The following is a 26,506-nucleotide window of genomic DNA, read 5'->3' as shown; positions in this document are numbered from 1 at the left end:
CAGGGAAAGCCATTCATTTTTTGAAAAATTTTTAGTTATTTGCATAATGTAGCACATATCAGGATCTTGACTAGAGAATCTAAGTCCTAAGGTAGTGTTTCACATGTAAATGAGTAAATGTTTGTCAAAATGAATTAAATCTATGAACATGTCCAAAGTTGGACAAAGGATTCCAGAGTTTAATACAATATTCAGAAAACTAAAAGGTACCTTTTTTTGTAAGTTCCTAGTTTAAGAATCCACCCCAATCTTAGATGAATCATGTTCCAATTTAGAACCTAGTTCAGAAATGAACTACCAAGACCATGGATATACAATATACATCATTATTCAATTACAAGTATACCTATCCACTATCCATCACTGTATTAAGGAAAGAAAATACAGTTTGCTATCACTCAGAATTGAAAAAGGTACTGAAAACAAAAAAGTTGAGCAGTATGTGACAGACTTTGGAAAATTCCATTATAGCAAATATCTTTCTTTGTGCTCATCCGAATGAATGTGTTTTTAAAAGTACCAGAACAGTTGCCTTCTTAAAGAATTTAACTTTATCTTGTACAAGTTTTCCCCACCCTTATCCTTTTGAACTTACACTTTCTTAGACATTTTTGGAAGACATGCTTATGAAAAGTAATGTGCAAGATTTCCTTGTCAAGTCTTATAATGAGCTTATTTTATGAGCTGTTCGAAAAGCAATATAGAATACGTTTTACGGAATGAAAACAGAGCTTGGAAGGACTTTCCTAACATTAGAAAATAGTAATTTGCCATCACAGAATTACAGAGTAGGGGATAGGTGCAGAACTTATTTTATAGTCCATGTAAAAGCAGCTAATTATATCCTTCATCAAAAATTATATTTTGGTGGGTACTTAAATACTATCAAAGTGGGTAATGATTGACTTCTCTTTGTCCTTAAACTGCTACATCATTAAGTTAAGCACCACAACTTTGACACTTCCAAAAAGGGGTCTAACCAAATATTTTGGGTTTTTTTGTTCATTAAGCTCTTGAGTATAAACTATTTTGCGCAAACTATTTAAAATGCTATCTAAAACACTGTTAGTTATGAAGGAAAGGAATAAAAATCATTATATTTAAGAAAGAGGAAAAATAAGTTAATTTCACCATGAGTTAACTAAGTATATAAAAAAGGAATGGACTTTTTGTCATGGATTTACTTCTTGGACACAGTTCAAGTATATGACTAGCAGTTACTAGAGTACAATATTTAGATTGAAAACTATTTAGTGCCTGTATTTTTATTTAATGGCATCTGTATTTAAGAGGGTTTTACTAAACCCCACAGTGATTCTTGGGTAATGTGTATTGATATATGTGGACACACACACATACTCTCTCTCTTAAAAAAAAATGAGAAATATTTTCTCTAATTGGCTCTCATCCTCTTAAAAAATAGAGTGAAAAATTTATTAGGTATTTTATTGTTACCACTGTGTATTATATCCCTCATTAAATTGCATCCCACTTTTAAACAATAAAATCCTATCAAATATTTATTTTAATTACCATTTGTTGCCACAAACCAGTATTTAGTGAGTTGAGATTTTAATATTCAATTGCTTTTTCTGGCATGGTATAAATATTGATCAGTGTTTATTCCATAGCAACAGGAGCTAAAGAATACTTCCTTCTTAACTACTAACCCATCTGTACATAACAGATAATACTTCTTAACTACTAACTCATCTGTACCTAATAGATACTTGATAAATAATGACTAACCATATGTAATGGCCATCCTAATATGCACCCACAACTCTTCTCAGAATGAACTATATTTGCAAACTGGCCTTTCATGGTCTGTGACGGCTCACATCTAAATTGATACAGTCTTTTGCCATGAGATCTTCAAGCATTTCTTAAATCCTGCAGTAATTCTGCACTAAAGACAGCCAGAGGGATATATTTTGAACCCGCAAATATGTTCACTACCTAATGTAATTTCACTTTATACTCCTTTTGTTATGCCTTTGTTTTGAAGCTTGTACATTTTCAATCATTTTAGTGGTCATTATTGGTATCTGTTACAGAAACAGTGGATTTCCATCTTTAGCCCCACCACTAAGACAAAGAAACTGGGGTCAGAAGTTTTTTTCTCTGGCTAAAGGTCAGGCACTGCCTGTTAAAATGAAAGCTATGAGTGAAAGCCAATGGAATCTGGGGGGCATTTCAGTGTTTGGCAATTGAGAGATGATCAATTTGGGGGAGCAGTAGCTCACAGTGGGAAAAAAAAAAGCTTTCAGCTAAAATAACCTAGGTTTGATTTTTGGTTCTGCCATAAGTTACCGTGTGACTAGGGAAAGTCAGGAGCATAGATTAAAACTGCCCTAAATATATGCTCCTTGCCAGATAATATTTACAGTGTACCACCAATGTCAAACTCAGTGATATTCGCCATAAACCACACGATCACAGCTATTTGTAAATGCAAATCAAAAATTTCACAGTATCTATGTTTTATTTTTGTCCTTTGATTCACATGGTGTATCAAGGTGACTTTTCAACCTCCTGAGGAGTGAACCTCTTCTCCCCTTTCCCATTTCCATCCCGCTATTTTCAGATCAGTGTTAAAGTCCAGTGGAGTTGAGTACTGAAAGAGTAATGAGCTTCACTTATTGGGAGAAGGAAAACAGAAACAATAGATATGCATAGTGGTTATTACTTCCCTGATCACAATCTTTATTCATTTATTGAAACATCATCATCATCATTTTATTACTAGTAGTTCTGGTAGTTTGTTGAGAGTTAACTTTGTGCCAAGCGAAGGTTAGAACATATGTAAATGTTAACTTGTTAGTCTTCACAGCAACCCTATGTCTTGCATTCCTCACTTTACAAATGAAACAGGCTCAGAAAACTTAGCCCAAATAAACTCTCTATTTATATTTTAAAAAAGAAGAGGAAAAAATTATCTGGCAGAGGGAGCTCTGTTGTTTGAAGTGATGAAAGAGTTTTACGAGGCAACTTAGAGGGAAAAAGTTTCATAGAAAAAAGAGTATAAGGGCACCCAAGAAGAAACAAAATGTCACTCTGGGCAAAACCTTGTTTTCCATACTGAGTTGTGCAAACAGCCACTGTCTTTCAAGAATCAAAAAGTGTTTTATGAAGTAATAAATGTGGGAAATGCTGGGCTTAAAAGTTCAATAAATCTCTTAACCTTGAAACTTTTCAGTCTTTAAAATGCCTTGTGCTTTGCAAATCTTCATGTAGTAGGCAACACTTTCCAAAAGTTACTTCAACACCAAATCATCTTTTCACAAGACACCCATTAACATGGCATGAGGTCAGCTTTAGGATTGTTATACTAGAAGATCCAGTGTAATGCGGAGAAGGCATAACTACCTAAGGATCAATACAAACAGTGCTTATTAGGAATAGTTGTGAACTCAGCTGTAGAACACATCCAGCAGTAGATGGCAAAGGGCATATGACTTCCTAGGTTTTTGCATTTTTTTCCTCTACTCAACCCTTTTGGTTTTTTCTGCAGTAACTGGAAGACAGTCAATTACAATTTGGATTTCGTGAGATCTTGATAATGATAGGCAACCTATAGATTTACGTGTGTGTGCACACTCGTGTTATCTTTACAGAAGTGCTGGGGTGGGTGAGTGTGGAGGCTCCCGGGAGGGGCTGTGCACACAAGCAAAGGTGCGTTCCCAAACATGAAGGACTCATGGCTGATGTGAGAGTTACTATTTCCTTGCTTGTTCACTTCCTCATTAACTATAAACCGTACTTTTTGTGGGACATGTGTTACAACCCCAGTGCTCCTGGATCCCCGTGGCAGTGACATCCTTAAACACAAGAGCTGATAGTAGGAAGAGACTGCCAAAGCTCGTAGAGGCTTGGTGGGATTTCCCAGATTCTTAAGCTCTCATTTCCTCTGAAGAAAATGAAGTAATAGGAAAGAATAAAGTAGTTTCTTTTTTAAAAAAAGCAAAACAACATTTGATTTTGGGGGTAAGGTGGGTGGCTGAATTATTATGATACACCTTCAGAACATAAAAATTACAGGTAATTTTCTCTTTTCTGAAAGGTGATTATGATAATGGAGCTCTGCTCTTAGGAGACTAAAAGCTCTTTCCCTATGAAAAGAGACAAGAAGCTTAAAAATGACAACTGTCAAAACAATCAACCTGAAACCAACATAAGATGCAAAAGGATCCTGGGATAGTACATAGGCCAGCTCTAACTATGGAGTAGCATCCAGCTGGCTGTGTATATATGCATGTGCCTACACAAGATGTCTACACTAATTCTCCTCACTGTATACATATGAATTGAGACGGCAGAAAACTGAGCAGCTGAGGTAAAAACAGGAGACACAGCACCTCATTATTCAGCCCTCTGTGTTCCCACCCTGTTCATTCTCTTAGGGAGCTAGATGTTCTTTACCCATTTATAGATTCTGAAACACTGACAGATGAAATGCAGAACCATGGAACATGAACCCATGTGACCCCATTTTCTAATTTCTTAAGAATTCACTCTAATGTTTTTTAACTGTCCTTAACACTATGACCTTTATTTATAAAAGTTTCAGTGTATATGGCTCCAGGTAACATGATTTTAATTATATTAATATGCCATCACTCACCTTCTTAGGTAAATTAATTTAATTATCTTTTCAGCCAGTGTTTTCCAAACCATGAGTTCTAAAATTACTTTAGGGAGTTATGAACAGCATTGTTTAATTAAATAGAACAGAACAGAATAACACAGCATAGAATGGAATAGAAAATATCAGGTTGCATTGCTCATAGGGTACGATTTAATAAATTTCTGTCTCTGTATGCCCAGCAGAATCATATACAGTCACATGCCACCTAATGACATTTCAGTCAATGATGGACCACATATATGATGGTGGTCTCATAAGATTATAAGACTGTATTTTTACTGTACCTTTTGCCTGTTTAGAGATGTTTTAGATTCACAAATAGTTACCATTGTGTTACAACTGCCTACAGTATTCAGTACAGTAATATGCTATACAGATTTGTAGCCTAGGAACAATGGGCTATTTCGTATAGCCCAGGTATGCAGTAGGCTGTACCATCTCGGTTTGTGTAAGTATGCTCTATTCTGCTTGTACAACAACAAAATCGCCTAACAATACATTGCTCAAAATGTATCCTTGTCGTTAAGCAGTGTATGTATTTTCTTCTTACTGCTGTTCACAAGGACAAAATATTTGAAATCTATTGTTTTAGGTAAAATTTGGGTGTCAAGTTTTCATCCGGACTGTGGAATCACTCATGTTGCACACCTCCTGCCTAACATATTGGATACTTCTGCTGCTCCACTTTACTCTGCGCCCTCCTCTAAGTTCAGTTCCAGCCGTTGGGCAGTTCTGGGAGCTCTTACACTCACTCTACGCTGATAACCTCTTTTCTCATCCATGTCTTTTTCTTTTATCCTAGAGTTTCTCCAAAGCTGCGGAACCCACTGGGGTGGTAGTGCAGCTGGAAGTGAGAGGGAGTTAATTTCCTTGGGGCATTAAACAATATAGGACAGGGCCAGTGAATATATGTTCTCAACTGCTTTTCCCTAGACAGATAATTTAAGAGGTATTCTCTATGCTTCTTAGGAGGAACTCCCAGCAGAATCAAGTCCACATTGCTCAAAGGGGCATGACCTTGGAAATGTACCCTTACATTGTCCTTTCCTCTTTCTTTGTCTCACTTTTCACTCTCACTTCTGACCCTGATATCTCCTTTTAAATACACTACCTACACCCAAGATCTCAGACACTCCAGAACTCACACTATGGTATTATGTAAACATCTAGCACTAAATGTATTAGGAATACAACATAACAAAATATTGGATATTTTCATAAGCTATTACAAAGCTGAAATTTTAAATTCTTATGCAGTAAAGATAAGCCCTTGCTGCAATTAGAAAATATAGTACAAAGTCAAATTGCATAAAAATACAGAATGACATGATTATAAATGAAATGATTTAGTCAGCCTATAAATGGTTGCTAAATAAGAATGAAATATTTGATTTATACCAATTACCTCACAACCAAGGCATTTTTCCAGTGTAGTGGTTTTAGCACCATAGTGAATGTAAAAATAAAATTCTATATTTTATCTTAAGTTCTTAATCAGAAATGCAGTTTCCTTTTTTTCCATATATATTTCTTTCTTTTCTCTTGGGAAATCTTTTCAAGGTGTCCCTGGATTATGAGAATAGAAACTCACTTGACGGGTCTTACTTGTCAATCAAATTGACAGCTATAAAATAAAATCAGTCATTCTGCTAAAGTATAACTTTGGAGGATGAATTTTTAGCTCAGAAATTTAATCACATGAGTGCTTCTTAAATGAAAAGATGATGCCTGGTTAATTCTCTCTATGTGCCATTGCATATTAATTTAGATGTCTCCTTTTCAAGGATACTATCCTAATGGGATAATGTCACCATGTGAAATATATGAGTTGCTAAACTATTGCTACAGATTGTACCTTTCTACTTTTCACTGCAAAGGGTGATGATGACAATTCTAATAACTAATTAATAGAAGAAATATCTAATTATTCAACCTTTGGTAACTTTAGTGAATTCTGCAAGTAGTCCTCTATATGCAAGACATTAAAATGTACACATATCAAATGGAAGAATCTTCCCTACTTCTAGAGTCTTGTCAGCTAAGGTAGTAAATGTATGGAAGAATTGAAAATGATCAGTTTCATTAAACCCAGCTTATCAAGACTCTCTTCTGAAGTTTTATTCTCCTATGGTTATTGTCATTCATTGAAGCATTAGGTTACATCACATTCTCTATTCTCTTAGGGATTCCCTTCCTGGGACTTGACACAAGAGCTGATTTTCAATGTGTCTGAGTACTGGTATGAATAGCACTAGATTACATCCAAGGGTTCTGAGCTATACTTATTGATAGACCACATGTAAACACTTGCAAGTATTTTCTGATTTATTTTTAAAAATAAATTTTCACATTTTTATTTAGAAATATAAAGCCGACATTATGCATTATGCTACCATAAATGGCTTATTTATAGAATTAAATATAGAACAAATTTCAGCTTCCTATATCTATTTAGTATCTGGCATCAAGTGCATAGTAGTGTCTTGATAAATACTTTAAATGGAAAAGCAAAGTATGAAAAAAATGAATAAAGAATGAATAAGTGTATATTAGGACATAATTTACGATATTCTGTTGCAGAATTTTGTAACATTCTACATTAGTGTACCATTTTAATTTAATTCACAAATATTAATAGACTACTTGCACTATGATATATAAAGATGAACAAGACATGGTCCCAGAACTGAGTGCTCTTTTAGTCCAGTACATAAAACACAGGAATTTACAAAGTTTATTTACAAGTTATGATATGTTAACTTTCAACAGTAAATAGTGACAAAATTATGAATTTCCTAAAGAAGAAGCAAATAATTGCTATTCAAAAGAATGTGAGCATTGAGGATGACTTCATAGGATTTGAGCTGGCCAGGAAAGATAGATAGAACATGAAAACAAACAAAATACAAATATTAAAAACAAACCAAAACAATAACAGCATAGCTAAGGCAAAATTGGTAAACATAAAGAAGTAGCAATGTACAGAATGGCAACAATCTGGTATGTTTAATGCTATAATGTTATGGTGGGAAAACATTTATTTAATAGGATACAGGTTTAAAAAACTAGTTTGATGACAGGTAAAGGTACTGATTAGAATTTATTTATTTCATAAGCAATGGAGAGTCAACAGAGTGGCTTTGTTGTTGTTATTATTGTTTCATCATAAACAAAGAAGCAGAGTATGGCATTATTAAAGAAGGAAGCTTTCAAAGAAAATGACAATTTTGTATTAATAAAAAAGGAAATTTTGTTGGCATTCAGGGGCGTGTTGAAGGCGAGAGATGAAAGAGGTAAAGCAGAAGACATTTGAAGAAAAGATGTTGTTGGGAGGGGTGTGGAAGAAAATTTGAGAGTGTTTGTATTAGTGTCTTCTATCATTTCATTTAATTAGGAAAGAATGGGTCTGTTGAGCGTAAAGGTAGCAAGGTTAAGAGACAAACTTAAAAACAGTGAAACATATTTGCAACAGTCACAACTAGGGGATAGTATAATAAAACAAGATCCCTGAAGATTTAGTCCAGCTGTGATCAAAAGGTATGCATTCTTAATGTTATTTAATTACCATGATTATGTAATATGCTTCAATAGTGTGCATCAATTACAGAGCAAGAGTTTCCTACCTAGGTAGCCCATTATGATGAAAAAGAAAAAAGAATAAAATTAGAGTGTTGGAAGAAGCAATGTTAAGATAGAAGATAATGGAATCCTGCCTAGACAAGAAAGTATTATGGATTGAACTGTGCCTTGCCTACTCAAATTCATATGAAGTCCTAATCCCCAGTATATCAGACTGTAAACTTATTTGAAAATAGGGTTATTTCAGATATAATTAGTTAAATTAATATGAGGTCATATTGGAGTAAGGTGGATCCCTAATCCGACATGATTGGTATCCTTATAAAAAAGGAGAAACTTAGACACAGAGACATATAAGCACACAGGGAGAATGTCAGGTAAGGACTGGAGTTATGCTGCCACAAACCAAGGAATTACCGGATTCCAGGAGAGAGACTGGAACAGATCCTTCCCTAGAGTCTTCAGAGAGAACATGGTGGAGCCAACCTGGATCTCAGACCTCTAGCCTCCAGAACCATGAGACAGCACATTTGTGTTGTTCTACACCACCCAACTCGTAGTACTTTTTTATGGTAGCCATAGCAAACTAATACAGAGACAACCATAGCCAAAATAGACCGAAAACCTAAGAATGGATAAAAGCTTGTACACCACAGTCATCAGTGAGAATGGTAGAAGAGGAAATGGCAGAAGAACAAGTGGTTATGATTAGGGAAGGATATTTGGAGTGGAGATTCTAGAATTGGAACAGTTCTAACCTATGATGGGTTTGAAGGTGCAGCTGTGTGTGGATTTCTGAAGTGGGCTGTGCTTCAAGGAATGGTAGCAACATGTTAACATAGAACTATCATTTATGTGACCATAAATATTTATAATGGTCACAATTTTCCTTAAAATAGCTTTTTAATGTATGAATAGTATTTATAACTTGATATGTGGACAAATTGTGCAAAATAATTTTATTCTAATTTCTTTAACATATTTGAAGATGGTAAGAAATAGAAGAAATGATGAAACATATTCATACCTGAAGATACATTACTAATTTCAAAACTCTACTACTTTAAAAAATGACTATGTTGTGTGAGATGAAACAGAAAAGGCATAAGGATTGGAAAGGTACTCATTTATTTTTTTTTCCCCTTTTACAAGCTAACAAATTACTAGCCTGGCATATCAGTGGAAAGCGGCTGAAGGTTAAAAGGAGAGGAAATCTATTTGTCAACTTTGGCCAAACTCTATGTGAATATTTACCACTTATTCATAATGAGAGGCTCTTGCAGAAGGAAGATAGGAACTGGAGGAAAAATTAATAGTTTTTAAAAGAGTGAAAATGAAACAGTAAAAATGGTAATACTTTGATAATAGAGGAATGACACTCAAGAGGTCAAGATAATTGGACCTTCTGACACAGACTTATACAGTGTTTTCCATCTCTTTTATATAATAACCTCAAAAACACCCCTTCCAAATGATATTTCTTCAATCATGATGAACAGTTGGTGGAAAAAAAAAACTACAGAATTATTTCTCCCTCTTCTGGCTGGCCTTATCATCTTCATTAACTTCCTTGGTAAATTTCAAATGTGCAGATCTCATTGCTAACTAGTTACATAACTTAAGTATAATGAAATACTTCTTTTGATATCTGTTTTATCACATTTGGAGTGAAAGAGCTGTCCTCCAAATTTTTCAACTTTGAAATCTTACAATTACCAAATGTTAGTTATTCACAACAGAATTTCCTAAATTGATATATAATTATCCTTTTTAAAATTACCTCTAGTCCAATTCTGGCTAAACTAACCTATAACAAAAGGATGAAGGGTATCTTAGTCCCAGTTCAGTAAAGCAAAAAAGCTGAATTTACAACATAGTTGCCTTGCTTTTCAGACAGCAGCAGCAAATTAGAAAACATCTGGAGTCTTTAGGCAAAAACATTTGGCTCTAGAATCTGGCATAAATTGGCTATTCAAACAATGCCATAGAGCTGGATAAAAATATGTTTGCCTGAGATAATTTTTCAAATCAAAATATCAATCTACTTGAACACACTAATGACTTTTCCAATTTTTCCCCAGTTGTAGGAATTAGTAATTTTGGAGCAAGTATTTGGAGGCATAAACAGCCCTTGAAGCACCAACCTTAAAGGCGAAGCTTTGCTATGATTGTTTATGGCTGATGTTATCCCCAAACTTCTGCTGATAGACTGTATATTTTTAAAATATGGTATGACCTGCTTCCCTGGGCATGCCTTTTTAACCACAAGAAGAACACTTTCACAAACTAGAGTTAAAAAGAAAAGAAAAAATTATAAACAATAATGCTTGGAAATATCCTGATATAATAACATAGCTAAATAGTAAAGTGATTTTAACATAGCACAGGATGCTCCACCGCACAGAGTATAGACATCACAGTATATCATAACCTCATAATACGTATCCTCAATACTGGTGTAATGAAGCAGTTACACTTCATTATACTTTTAATAGCAAAATTACTAATTTCTGTCTTGAGTGCTAGGGGCGAAATATGAGCCTGGGTTAAAGCTTAGTATTTTTCAAAAGGACATGATTCTAAATATGCAATTTTAGAAAAAAGAATATGCAAAAACAAAATAAGAGAAAAGAAATGGAGAGTACTATAAATTTATACAAACACCAGAAGTCAATGTTATTATTTGTACACCATGCAAATGACATGACAAAAAATTGCAAATATAAAAGAATATTGACCTGTGCAGCAAAGGATCAGACAGAAGAAACTATGAACATACAAACAAAGATATAATAGCTACCACTGTCACAACAACTAAATGAAACTCTCTACTTTCTTCTACCAGTTGGTAAAATTTAATTCAATTTATTGAGGATGCATGTCTAGCACATGATATAGCTCCTGTTAGTTCATCAAATAATTCCTTTGGCTAATAAAATAGTTATAGTTTGAGACATTTGGACCCCACCAAATGAGTACAAAGATTGAATGCAGACATTTACCAATCCTGAAGAATTATCACGAAGAAATTATTTTCTGTACTAAATGACATTAAATCAATTTAATTCCTTGATCTATTTTCTATGTACTACTGTTAAACTGATTCTAATATTTTGTTTATAGTTGTGTTCCTCTGAAAGTATTTCAATTGGCACCAATTCTTTCCCACTTAAATTTTATAGCGATGATTTGTGACTCATTAAGCAATAGTTTGCTCATATTTATTTCTGCCAGTATAGTTTTCGTTTATGGGCATTATTTCTACCAACTCTAATTATGCTGGCCAAATGTTTACAACATAATTTTGTCGAAAACATTTGACGCTCCTACCAATTTTTAGCGAATGAAAATTTTTACCTTCTGCACTTGTAGGCGTTATCTGCTGATTATTCCTTATGAATCAAATACGTAAGTAGGAGCTTGTGCTTAGTTCATTTAAAAATTATATTTATGAGTTATTTTAATTACAGAAAACTATAAAGAGGGAAATAAAAATGGTCCATGATGGCACCACCCCTAATCTCTGTTGATACTAAAAATGAATACATAAATAAAAATAAGTCATGCACATATGTGAAAAATGTAAATAAATATAAAACTATAAGGGTAAAAATGGAAAAAGCTCTTTCCCCTAAATTAACTAGTATCAACACTATTATGTGCATTATTCATGACAACATGATTTTTTTGGTACGTAGTTCTTAGGCAAAATCCATAGAAAATGACAGCCACTTTTACAACATTGCGAGAGAAAGAGCCTGCAGGGCCCCGAGAGTAGGGGGCAGTGAGAGACGGGTGAAACAAACCCAGCAAGAAAGGCAAACACAGAAGAGGAGGCAGAGAAGGACATGTAGGTCTGTGGAAACACTCTACTGAGGTAGAAGAAATGGAACTCGTATTTTCTTTCTTCCATAACTGTACCTTTCTATAGGTAAGATGCCAAGTGCTACTGAAATGACTAAACATAGTCTATTGCCTATTTGACATAGTTTTTAGATAAACTAATTAATTAAAGCAAACAAGTTGAATGGAATCCTGGAGTCTGAAAATCTGGGCGATTGATTGAATTTTTGACTGAATGGATTTAAGGGACCAGATGTTTTGGTATTGTGTAGACAGAGTTTTGACTCAAGAGCCAAGAAAAAAGCAGATTAGTACTTGGCACTCACACAGTCCAGTCTGCAACTCAAATACACAGTTTTGCACATGAGACAAATCCAGGAAGTGCTTGCTGGCTGACTGATCAAACCATTTGGCTACATTTTTCACTTTCAATCAGTGCTTTTAGTTATTGTAAGTAAAAAAGTAACCTTAGATAACTTAACATCCAAAAGGATCAGTTGATACTATCTGAAAAATAATATGTCCAAAAGAGTAAATATGTGTTCTGGGTTTCTGTTATGGTTTTAAATCTCTGTTTTCCTGATTTGGGATTATTACATTGCCACAAAAAGGAGATGGTATCATCTATTTCTCTTAAGAAGCTAATATTACAGAAGTTTATCTTTCAATATTATTTCCAACTTAATGATTTGTTGAGAGATTTTGAAAATCTACAGAAGTACCAATTTTTGACTCCTCATGTTAAATGCAGACATAATTATTCTTATTATTTCAACATTTCCATGTACAGTTATAGTCAATAGAGTTTGCCTCAAATTAGAATGCCTTCAAGACATTGCACTGCTATTACATCTTGGTACTTCTTTCTTAAGGAACATGGAAGAATAATTATTTTTTTAAGGAAGATTAAAGTTATTAGCTTAGTCATAAGATTAGAAATCATATGTTCTAATTACATTGTGGGAAGCAGTATAGGGTAATGATTAAGAGCATGGACTTTGAAGTCAAACAGATGTGAATCCCAATTCTGAATCAACTCTCTTTTTGTCTTCTTCATTTATTTACTCCTATTTAACAATAAGTCCCTTAACCTCTCTAAGTCTTTGTTTTCTCCTTTATAAATAAAAATAATATCTAATTCTTGGTCCATAACTGTTGTAAGACTTACATGATAATATGCATATTCTGTTCATATATATTTCACAAATATGAAAATATGCCTAAGATACATACATATGTGTAAATAATTATGTGTGTGTGTGTATAAAGAGAGACACAGAGAGAGAACATATAAGAGAGAGAGTGTACACACACTGTAGCTTAGCATAATACTGAGAACACAGTAAGCACCGAGTGAGAGGTAACTCTCGTTATTAAATACTCAGGTAACAAAATTCTACACCTGGCACTCTGGTGATGTATTGGCAAGTTTTGTATAATGGAAAGATCAAAGCTCCCCCCCCAGGCAGACATATCTGGGTTCAAATTTAGTTCTGCAATTAATTACCTACATAATCTCAGTCAAATTATGTAAACATTCTGAATCTCAGATTCTTTAGATGTAAAATAAGATTACTTTGCAGAGTTTTTTGGCAGGGAATGAAAAACTTAAAATGTATAATAGACCCCAAACAAGTCTGAAATATAGAAGATGTATAATATGCATTATTTTATATGATCTTATACATATTCTTTAACCCCTTAATGTCTTATTTTCTTATTCTTTAAAATATATAAAACCTGCATATATGCCCTTCACAGTTTGAATGATATGATATATAAACTATCAAACCAACCACCAGAACATAGTTGTTTTTCAGTGTCTTTTGACTTGACTCCCCTAGAAACATACAAAGACACCAAAATAACATAGATCCCAAGATAAACAACAGTATCTTGAATATTTGCCCTACAAAGAATTTAAAGTCTTTGACAAATATTTCTAAAAGCCTAACAAAAACCTCTCAATATTAATGTGAAAACAATACTGAGAGAAAGTCATGTATATTTCTCTTTCTGAACGAAGTTAGTCATTTGTAGGTATTGGTTCCATAGACTGTAATTCTTGAGAGAATCAGGTATATATCTAGTTTGCTTGCCCTTACATCCCTAAATGCCTAACCAATTGTTTAGAAAAATAGTAAGCATTAAAAAAAATTGTTGAACAAATGAATAAAAGTCATTGCCAGCAAGGCTCCAGCCAGATTCATGCAGAACCAGGCTTCATTTGAGTTGAAACAGCAAGCCTCCAAAATAAGACTTTCCTCTTCTGGGACACCCAGTGCATACTCCAGACCTGTGTTCCCTATCAACCTTCTGATTACTTGGTCATTTGACCACCAAAATTACTCTATTTCTTTAACTTCAACAAGTCTCCCACTAAGAACCATTTGCCTGCATTTTGGACATTGTTGTCAAAATTACTATATTTCCCCAAAGAGTGAAGTCTGAATTAATGAAGTTTTCCCAAATTCATTTTTTATGATTGGTTTAACCTTTGAACAAACACATTAAAGGCAATTATAAAGCAGAATAATTTCTTAGAATTGAACCTACATGGAAATTTGATGTTGTAGCATTTGCACACAAGGTGACAATTTCTGATGCAGTAGGAAGCATTACAAATGTACCAAAATCAATTCAGCCATTAGGAAAAAGCAAGAGTTGCTAGGAAACCACATTCCAAATAAGGAATATTGTGGTGGTGACCCAGACAATTACTATATGCCTGACGTGACATCAACACAAAGCTTAACAGATTCTGAAAAGCACTTGTGACACTGAATTGTTAGTAGCACATTTGCAACTCAGGTGATTAAAGAGTTGCCTTTCAATGACTCAAAAATTCAACTGTAGAAACAGGAAAATACAAAATCAAAGTGAGTTAATAACAATGAAAGACGCTTCCTGGGGCTAATCAAGTTTCTCCTGTACATTTAGGATGCATGCACATTTTTGTTAAGCTGTGACTCATGACATCACTGAATTGAATGAAATTCATTCAATTTTTAAAAGAATCTACACTTTAAGTCTGTATCTTCTATTTCTATGTGTTTCTATATTCATAGAAAAAAAGGCTTTAAAGATATTCAATAAAAGGTAAAATGTGGTTATGATTGGTTGGTAAATCATAGGTGATTTTGACTATCTTCAGTGTACTAGTTTTCAGGGGTCATTTGATTCTTTGTGATTTTAGAAAATTAATAAAGTTATTATAAAATAATTTTGAAACTTTTATTTGGGAATAGATATGAGATTTCAAGATAGTATAGCAAATCAAAAACGTAAAACCTAACTGAGTCAACAGTTTGGTTAGCATGCAGATACCACATTATTGTTGTATGTATTACCTTATCTTGTATTTTCATGCCATTTTTCATATTGTAAGTTTCAAGCTGCTAATGTAGCATGTGTGCATATAACCTTAAAAGAGACTAAGTTTAACTGTCAGTAAAAGAGAAAAGATCTCCAGTACAATAGTACCCAAGAAAGACACCATATTCTAGAGATAAAGTACTAACCTACCAAAATGGAATGGTGAAGTACATCTTAATATCTCTTTAGAAACAAAAACTGGCAGATAGATATTACTATTCTTTACATAAACCTCAGATAAATAAAAACATGAACTTGTTAACTTCTTGGAGGCTTCACACTTTTAAAGCACAACACACAAAAATCAAATAAAAATGAATTTTTAGTCTCTTTTTCCTCTTTTTTTTTTTTTTGACACAGGGTATCATTCTGTCACCCAGACTGGAGTGCAGTGGTAACATCATAATTCATTGCAACCTTGAACTTCTGGACTCAAGTGATCCTCCTGCCTTGGCCTCCCAAAGTGTTGGGATTACAGGAATGAGCCACTATACCTGGCCTAGTTTATTGGCCTTTTCTTAGGACATTGTACCAATACTCCTTGTGGGGATACTCTCTGGAGACAGGTTAAAATAAATCAAAGACTGCTTCAATCTTGTTGCTCATTATTGGTCTGTTCAGGAATTCTATTTCTTCCTCATTGAGTCATGAGAGTTTATGTGTTTCCAGGAATTTGTCCATGCTCTTACATTTTCAAGTTTATGTGTATAGAGATTTTCACAGTATTCACAGATAATATTTTGTATTTCTGTGTTATCACTTGTAATATCTTCTTTTGCATTTCCTATGGAGCTTATTTGGGTCCTTTCTCTTCTTTTCCTGGATAATCTAGCAAGAGATATATCAATTGTATTTGTCTTTTCAAAGAACCAACTTTTTGTTTCATTGATCCTTTGTATTGTTTTTTTTTTTGTTTTCCATTTTGTTTAGTTCTGCTCTAACCTTAGTTATTTATTTTCTTTTGCTGGCTTTGGGTTTGGTTTGCTCTTCCTTTTCTAGTTCCTTGAGGTGTGTCATTAGATTGTTGATTTGTGATCTTTCTGTCTTTTTGATATAGGCATTTAAGGCTGTGAATTTTTCCTTTAGGACTGCTTTTGCTGAATCCCATAGATTTTGATAGTTTATGTCCTCTTTGTTGTTCAGTTCCAGGAATCTTTTGATTTTCATTTTAGTTTCATTATTGACACAATAATTGTTCAGCAGCAGGTTGTTTAATTTCCATGATTTGTTTAGAATTGAGTGTTCCTCTTGGAGTTGACTTCTACTTTTATTCCACTGTGGTCTGAGAAGATACATGATATGATTTCTATTTTTTTTTTAATTTGTTGAGACATGTTCTGTGGCCTAAGGTATGATCCATCTTGGAGAATGCTCCATGTGCTGACAAAAACAATGTATATTCAGTGGTTTGGGGATAAACTGTTCTGTAAATGTGTGTTAGGCCCATTTGTTTTCTAAGATAACGTTTGAGACCAGTGCTTCTTTATTTATTTTCTGCTTGGATGATCTGTCCAGTTATGTAAGTGGGGTGTAGAAGTACCCAGCAATTACAATGCTGCTGTTTATCTCTTTGCACAGATCCAGTAGGGTTTGCTTTATGAATCTAGTTGCTCCTGTGTTGGATGCACAAATGCTTAGGGTTATTATGTCCTCTTGTTGAATTGCTTCCTTTACTATGATAAAATGACCATCTTTGCCTTTCTTTACTATTATTATTTAAAGTCAATATTATCTAATATAAAAATGGCTACACCTGCTTTCTTGTAGTTGTCAATTGCATGGAATGTTATTCCATCCCTTCGCCTTCAGTCTGTATGAGTTCTTGTGGGTTAAATGTGTTTCCTGGAGACAGCAGATATTTGCATTATATTTTTCCATACATTCAGCCAGTCTGTGCCTTTTGAGTGGGGCATTGAAACCATTCACATTGATGAAGAATTGACATATGGGATGCTGTTTTGTTCATCCTGTTAGGTAGTACCTTAATGCTTTGTTTTACCTCTTGTGCTATTGTTTTATATGAGCTCTGAGCTTTAGCTTTGGGTGGTTTTATACTAGCAGGTGTCTACTGTGATGTTGCATGTATAATGCAGTTCTGAGTATTTCCTGCAGGGCAGGTCTGGTCTTAACAAATTCCCTCAGTGTTTGCTAAAGACTAAAAAAGTCTTCATTTCTCCTTCATATATGAAACTTAGTTTTGCAGGATACAAATTTCTAGACTGGCTGTTGTTTTATTTAAGAAGACTGAAGATGGGGCCCCAATCCCTTCTGGCTTGTAAGCCCTTCTGGCTTGTAAGTTCACACTTGAGAAGTTGAGAAGTCTGCAGTTCACCTGATGGGTTTTTCTTTGTAAATTACTTGATATTTTTGCCTCACAACTCACATGAGTTCCTCCTTCATGTTGACTTTGGTCAGTCTGATGAATACCTGTCTTGGAGATTGCCTTTTTGCAATGAATCTCCCAGGTGTTCATTGAGCTTCTTGTACCTGGATGTCTAAATGTCTAGCAAGATCAGGGAAGTTTTCCTCAATTATTCCCTCAAATAGGTTTTTCAGTCCTTGTGCATTTTCTTCTTCATGCTCAGGGATGCCTATGATTCTTATATTGGGACATTTTAATAATCGTATATTTCTTATATGCTTTGTTTATTCCTTTTAATTTTCTGTTATTTATTTTTGACTTACTGATTTAATTCGAAAGAGTTATCTTCAAACTAGGCGATTCTTTCTTCTGCCTGATCTAGTAAATTCTTAAAACTTTTCATTGTGTTTTGTGTTTCCTTAAATGAATTTGTCATTTCCAGAAGGTCTATTTCTTTTTTTGTGTGATTTTTTTTAAAATACGTTGATCTCTTTAGAGAATTTTCCATTAATTTCCTGAATTGTTTTTCTGGTATCTTTGAGTTGGTTTTCCATTTTCTTTTGGATTTCATTGAGCTTCCTTACAATCCATATTTGTAATTCTTTTTCTGTCATTTCAATATTTTCATGTTGGTTGGTATCTATTGCTAGAGAGCTGGTGTTCCCTCTTGGGGGTGTCCTTTTCCTATGATATTTCATACTTCTGGAGTCTTTTACTGATTCCTTCTTATCTGTGACAGCTGTCACTTCTTAATTTTGAATTTCTTTTGTTTAGATGGGCTTTTCCCCCACCTCACTTGTAAAGGACTGTATGTAGAATATGTCGGATAAGAACCATTGACTTTGCATGTGGGTCCTTTGATGGTGATCTAGGTCCTGGATGGATGCCTTGGTTATAGACATCCTCAATGTGGTGGTTATCTCAGTTGCTAGTTGTTTGTAGGCTGTAGGGGTGGTGCGTTATGTGTGGGGGCAGATTTCCTGTCTCTCTTTGATGAAGGAGGATGGAGATCTTTGAAATCTTTTCTCTTTCTCCAGTCCTGTGGTCTTCTTAACAGTGTGAATTGTATTAGCATGCCCAATTTAATCTCTGAGACACTAGGTGGTGGTTGTGGGTAAGTATCAACCACATCCTATGCAACTGATTTAGTAAACAGTGTAAAGGGCTGTGCAAATTGACCTCCCTGTCAGTAGGTGGCACTTTCCAGGAGGAACAAGATGCGAATAGCAAAAAAAGAAAGCTTTGGACCAGATGGATTCACAGCCAAATTTTACCAGACCTACAAAGAAGACCTGGTACTCACATTGCAGAAATTATTCCATAACAAAATGAAGGAGGAAATCCTGCCCAACTCATTCTGTGAAGCCACTATCACCTTGATACCAAAGCCAGGAAAGGACAAAATAAAAAAAGAAAACTACAGAACAATATCCCTTATGAATATAGATGCAAAAATCTTCAATAAAATACTAGCATACTAAATTCAATAGCACATCAAAATAAAAATCCACTATAACCAAGTGGGCTTCATCCCAAGGAAGCAAGGGTGGTTCAACATACATAAATCAATAAATGTGATTCACCACATAAACAGAAGCAAAAAAAAAAAAAAAAAAGGACCATATAATCACCTCAATAGATACAGAAAAAGCATTTGACTAAATTCATACCATTCATGATAAAAGCTCTCAACAAAGTAGGAATAGAAGGAACATATCTCAAAATTATAAAAGCAATATATGACAAACAGACAGCCAACATCATAATGAACAGGGAAAAGGTGAAAGCATTCCTACTAAGAACTGGAACAAGACAGGGAAGGGTGCCCATTTTCACCACTTCTATTCAACATAGTGCTGGAAGTCCTAGCCAGAGCAATCAGCAAGAGAAAGAAATAAAGGGTATCCAAATTGGGAAACAGGAGGTCAAACTATTGCTTTGTGCTGATGATATGATCTTCTATGTAGAGAACTCCAAAGGCTCCACGAAGAAATCACTGGAATTGATAAATAAATTCAACAACGTCTCAGGTTACAAAATCAATGTATACAAATCAGTAGCATTCCTATTCACCAATAACAGTCAAGCTGAGCTTCAAATCAAATAATACCCTTCACAATGGCCACAATGAAAAATATACCTAGGAATATACTAAACCAAGGAGGTGAAATATCTTTACAAAGAGAACTATGAAACAATGAGGAAAGAAATTGCAGATGACACAAACAAATGGAAAAACATATCATGCTAATATATCGGTAGAAACAACATTGTTAAAATGTTCATACTATCCAGATTGTGAAGTGATCTCAGAATCTTCAGTGCACAGTTTTGTAACCCATAATAAGCAGTGATATTAAATATTATAACTTCTTTAGGAGTATTTACCCTCATAGTGATAATATTTTCAAACTTTATAAGATATTTAAACCATGTCTCCACTTAAGAATATATTTCTCTTCTGAAAATGTGAAAGTCAAAAGACTGCTGTACAAAATAAAACTGAACAATTTCATACTTTACATGCAGTTTCATGAAAATCAATTTAGCTTCTATCCCCATTACCTGGTTTTGTTTCTCCTTTCACTAACTTATTATTACTATTTTTTCTTGTAACGTTAATATGCAAATATCTTCACAAAAGGACTGCTTGGAAAATCTGATTGACAAATATCATAATAAAACTCTTCAGTAAGACTAGCATTTTTAGAAATGTATGCCTAATAATCTTCTTTTTTGTAGTCTGAAAATATGATTAAAAGTCTGTGATTATATGAAATTGAAATCTTTCATGATTACAGATCAAAGGTAAAATAACCTAGCAATGGAATTTTATCTCATTGACATACACATGTAATATTGTATATTAAATCATTATGCTGATATCTTATAGAGAGATTATAAGGCATTAATGATGCTCTATTAAAGCTCAGCACTGCAGAATCATGCCAGAAGAGAAATCCTATGATTAAAATAATACAGTGTTCAATCAATAAAAATAATTAAGCTAAATATGACACAATCTTTAAATTCAATGAATACCCTATGAAATAATGTAACTAAAACACTTTTAAATATGTTGCTTCTTTGCTACAATCCACAACAAACAATAAACAAGGGGAAATATATACTGAAAACAACAACAGAGTAACATGACTAATAGATGCCACCATCTAATCTGGCCAATGACTGCGGTTTTCAAAATAAGGCTAGAATAACACTCATTTTTTTCCTCACACAAATGAATCTATCTCTTTTTTCCTTTCATTGTTTTGTTTTTGTTTTTATTTTTTGAGATGGGGTCTCATTGTTTTGCCCTGGCTGGTATTGAACTCCTGGGCTCAAGGGATCCTCCCACCCCACAGCTCCCCAAGCAGTTGAAACTACAGCCTGTGCCAACACTCCTGTATAGAATCTCTCTTACTTTCTAATTTAAAAAAATAATCATTTTGGATGGAACATCTCTAAAATAGATCATTTCAATTCTTTTAAAGAGGAAATCTAATACAAATTTAAATTTCTTGAAGACCAAAGCCACGAAAAGTCTAACTTGATAGTGGAATACTCAAGGCCAAAGGAAAAATATAAATTTTATTTAACATGATTTTATTTAATGTCTATAGGATGTACTGATTAGGAGCTCTGGTTAACTATTATTTTATCCATCTTTTCTTCATTCACAAAATGGAAATAATAGCAATACTTCCCTCAGAGGATTATTGTGAAATGTAACATATATAACATAATAGCAGATTATATAATTTGAATAACCTTGTGCAGGTCAGCTAACAGGGCAATGAAAAATTATTGCACTAAGATCTGGAAGAAGATGAACCTCAGGAGAGGTGAGCACTAAATTTGGGGGTTCCTTTCCCCTGCAGGCATCTGCTGACTGCAGAAGAGGTGAATTGAGAGGTTGAGAAATTGGCCACTACTTTTGACAGCCTTGCAGGACTAGGAGAACCAAAATTGGAGTCCATGAATTCCCAAGGGCAAGGCCTTAGGAAACCCTCCCTACTTCAAGATGAGACCCTGACAGGTAATAACACAGACATAAGGGTAACACCAAGGACAATGGGGTGAACCAGAAGTAGACTGGTTCTCACAAACATCAAAATCCAGTTTTAAATCATCTGGTTCCTAACTGCTACAGCCCCTAGCCCCTTAGCAGAAGCACACTAAAGTTGCTCTTTAGGAGGGTAAAACAATCCTAGGTCTTAAATTATTTCTATAACATTTTATATACAATCTCCTGCACTCAAACAAAAAAATAGTAATTAGGCAGACAACATCCAAGTAATATGACTAGCAATTAAGTGAAAGATCGGATAATGTAATAGATTGCAGGGGCTCTAGAGAATGCGATTACCAGGCAAAGCATTTACAATCATTATGGATGATGAATTCAGGAAATAAAAACAATATGAAAAATGTTGTCAGATAAATGAAAATTTAAAATACCATAAACTGCTATAATCAACATTATGCATTAAGTAGATGGGATTACCAAAGACTTCTACAAGCAATGGAGGGAAGTATGAGTCAGAAGATAGATGTGAAGACAGCATATAGAATTAAGTTCTGATAATTAAAAGGAAGCAAACTACAGAAGAGAATCTGTTCTAATGTTACTTGTAAACACTCAGTGAACAAACACTTTAAACATACTGATTTTTAAAAACATAAATATATTTCTAGCCCCAAATAAATTTACCATACAGAATAGATCTATTAGATATGAGGGTCCCCAACTTTTCTGGCACAGGGGACCAGTTTCATGGAAGACAATTTTTCCACAGGTAGGGGAGTGCGGTGTAGGGGTTGAGGGGAGGGTGGTGCAGAGCTCAGGCAGTGATGAGCGGCTGAGGCCTGGGGGTTAGGGACCACAACATTAGAAAATATATCTAGCCATTAATTTTCACCAGTGATATTTTATGATATTTTTGTGTGTTATGGCTATGATAAACAGTAACTTACTGAAACTGCCACTTTATGCATTACCCAGAAGATTAAAAGTGAATTCCAATGTGCCTGAATGAGGGTAACTGAGCTCAGTATCTTAACAGTAAGCTCTTTTGATGCCTATGCAATTCTCTTCTGACACCTTAGGTTTTCTTCATATATATATATATATTCTAGAACTAGAACATTTCAGACATGTATACATACTTATTTGGATAAGCGTTCAGCATAAAAAGTACAACTTAGAATTTTATAAATAAACAATTATCAAAGAATCATAAATAATTAATCAAGTTACAAATACAGTCAGCCTCTGTAGCCATGGGTTCCACATTCACAGATTCAACCAACCACGGATTGAAAATACAGTATTCAGAAACAAGAAACAACAAATAACAATAATACAAATTAAAAAAATCAATAGAGTATTACAACTGTTTACATAGCACTTACATTGTATTAGGTATTGTAAGTTATATAAGAGACTTGTGGCCCTTTTATAAAATGGAGTATTTGCATATTAATAAATACAAACATCCTCCCATATACTTTAAATCATCTCTAGGTTACTTATAATACCTAATACAATGTAAATGCTATGTAAATAATTCTTATACTGTGTTGTTTAGGGAATAATGACAAGAAAAAAATCTGTACATGTTCAGCACACACACAGCCATCATAGCCCTACTACATTTTCAATCGGCATTTGGCTGAATCCGAGGATGTGAAACCCATGGATAGGGAGGGCCAACTGTAATTAGTTTTTCTTTTTCTAAATACAATCTTGGGCTGTAATCTCATGGGGTTAATTAAATATTTCAACATTTGAAAAAACCAAATTCCTCAAAATAGTAAAATAACAATATTGGGTTCCCTTCGTACATAGCAACAGCTATTTAAAAATTAATTAGAGAAGAAATGTTTTATAATCTCAAAAATCCTATAAACTCATTAGAAGTTGAAGCTTAAGGAGCTACAATTTAATGTATTACAATACATGTAAATTGTACATTAATATTCCTACTTTTGGCTTAGTCAGAAGAAATTCATAGCATTACCCTGATTTGCAACTGAGATTGTGAAACACATTAGTATTACATGATTACACATTGTTTAACTCTATTTCACAATCTCTCTATACTTGCCTCATTATTTAAAATGTAATGTTCTCTGAACTAATGAAGGGAATTTGAATTTGTATGCCTAACAGATAAAATTTAATGAAAATATAGTTTTAAACTGAAGTACACAATTAAAACTTAGATATTTGGACATACTCAATATTCTTTAAAAGGCTTAAATCATGAAAGGGCTAGTTGTCTTTCTAATGTATCCCTAATCACATTCTCTAGTAAATCCTCAACCCAACTTCTCTTTTTCCCATCATCACTTTTTTTTTAAGAATAAAGCACAGACAATAATAAATGACTAGTTATTTTAATCTAAGAGTCGTTAAACTATTAGCATATGTAGGCTTTCAGCACTAAAAACTTTATTAAAAAAGATTAGGTTCACAAGATTAAAGAACAGTATAAAGTTATCCAATTTTCTAGTAAAATCACAATATAGCCAGTACAAACAAAGGAGAGAGAATATAAATTTGATTTTACTTTTCAATTGTCTATTGTATAAAATAGAAGAAACAGATTCTCTCTAGGGAGGAATAAAAAAGGAAAAGTCATAATGCTGGATTTCCATATTTTCAGCCAGCAGAATAAACATCATATTGATCAAGTGTGAAAAAACATTACAATCACTATTTTTAAAAACAATCCTAATTAAAGTCACTGCAGATTGATTTTTCAGAATTTATCATAGAAATAGAGCACACTTGTGTATGCTTTATGGACACAGTCTAGAACTAGCCTCTGAGTTTCATTAGAGTACTTATTAAATGATAATTTGTATGAGTATTTATATACTGAATAAATAAAATGACACATCCTCTGGTTATTTTTTAAATTATAACAATGCAGGCAGTTTTACAATTACTGAGTCAAGGATATTAGTAATCATTTCCAAGCAATTATAATTGACTATTCAGGTTTCTATTTCCCATCATTACAGGATGTCTCAAAGGTTTATAAATTCATATAAAATTATCAATTTATTTTTCAAAATTTGACAGGCTTGGGGAGTTTTGTTTTGAGCAATTATTGCAACTTTAAAAGCTTGCATTTTAAATAGACTAAAAAATGTATGTAATTTGAGGTAAACAATCAACTGATCACATATCAATTGTACTATAACACCCAAACATTTTATAAAGAAAGATTCAATAAGTTTAGAAATGTTCCCATGGCACCAAGCTAGAATGCAATTCAAAATCAAATTAATATGCCAAAAAAAGAATACCAAACCATTCAAATCCTATAAATTAGGAATGAAGCTAAAATAATTAAGGTGGGGTTTATTACTTTGAATTCTCTTTCTGTGTTCTTATTAAATCTTTATGGACATTTCCTCTTCTGATTTAATAAGACTATCTGATTCATAAAAAAGAGCTAATGTTATATCCTACAAATGAAAATATTGATGAGCACGCTGTAAAACACAATTCCATGGTTTTGTTCTCTGGTAATTTCAGTTTGCTATGACAGTACTGAAATCAATAGAAACATTATCTTTCCTATGAAAGAAAATCCAGTATTAAAAACAATCCCAAACGATAAGACTTCCCAGCTAGGAGGCTTGAAAATTTAAGAACTGATATGAGTTTAATCTGGAGTATGTATATGTACAGTTTGCAGCATATCTGAGACAGTATTCCTTTTGTTTGTTTTCCTGGAAGTGGCAGAAATGCCATTGAAATATTTGAATAACTCAATAATTATGCCCTAAGGGAACTTAAACTAGATTTTTTTTTTTTTTTTAATGCTCCATACTTCCCTAATTTTCTCACTGGTAGAAGTGGTTAGAAAACTTTCTTTCTACTTTTAAATTGTCAAATATAAACATGTATGTACACATTAAAAATAATGATAACATGAACAGTTTTGCACTATGTTTACTTTCCCTACTACAGCCCCTCCTTCCCATCATCTTTCATTCCCTCGAATTTTGTGTTAATCATTCTCTTTCTTTCCATCAACATTTTTTCCTCAATTTTTTTCCATCAATGCAGGAATTTCTAAATAGCATATTTTTTTTCAATTTTTCCAGTTTTGAACTTTAATTAAATGAAATAATTCTATAGCATTCTTCTCTGATTTGCTTCTTTTGCTCAGTATTATGTTTTTGACATTCATCCTTGTTGACATCAGTAGCTGAAGTCATTCATTTTCCCAGCCGTATAGTATACCGAGGTATAAATACAATTTATCCACTCTACTGCTGATGGATATTTGAGTTATTTCCAGTTTGAGGCTATTATAAAAGGTAATGCTGTGAATAATCACTTGTGACTTTTGCTACACATGCACAAGTACCTCGTTTGTATTTGTGCGAACATCTAGGGGAGAAATTGCTAGGTTGTAGGATATATACAAGTTAAATTTTACTAGTTAATGCCAAGTGAACTGTACCGTTTGTACTCTCACCAGGTAGACCCCAGATTGCAGAGAACCATCAGTACCAAAAAGAGTACAACATACTAGGAGCTGATTTTCCACTGTATTTAAAGTTTTCTAAGTTATTCAGCTCTAATCTTCAAGCTCTGCCACAAGAAAAATTGCAGAAGTAACTCCGAGGTCTGAGGCTTTATAAGGAACACCTGTACACTACCCACAGGAAGT

General features: G+C 33.7%; 1 protein-coding gene across 2 annotated transcripts in view; it reads right to left on the bottom strand.

Annotated features, from left to right (window-relative positions):
- GUCY1A2 (guanylate cyclase 1 soluble subunit alpha 2) overlaps positions 1 to 26,506 on the bottom strand; it is a 268,051-nt gene that overhangs the window by 40,728 nt on the left and 200,817 nt on the right. Inside the window, exons 7-8 of one of the 2 annotated variants that reach the window (XM_045556686.1) lie at positions 26,435 to 26,469; positions 5,295 to 5,321 (exon numbers count right to left, since the gene is read on the bottom strand). The exons of the other annotated variant lie outside the window; for it this stretch is intronic. Coding sequence (XP_045412642.1) covers positions 5,295 to 5,321; positions 26,435 to 26,469 — 62 coding nt within the window. The remainder of the gene's footprint in view (positions 1 to 5,294; positions 5,322 to 26,434; positions 26,470 to 26,506) is intronic. 2 annotated transcript variants of the gene reach the window in all.

The sequence above is a fragment of the Lemur catta genome, chromosome 7 (assembly GCF_020740605.2).
Source record: "Lemur catta isolate mLemCat1 chromosome 7, mLemCat1.pri, whole genome shotgun sequence".
NCBI lineage: Eukaryota > Metazoa > Chordata > Mammalia > Primates > Lemuridae > Lemur > Lemur catta.
This window is presented reverse-complemented; position numbering and strand designations above follow the sequence as displayed.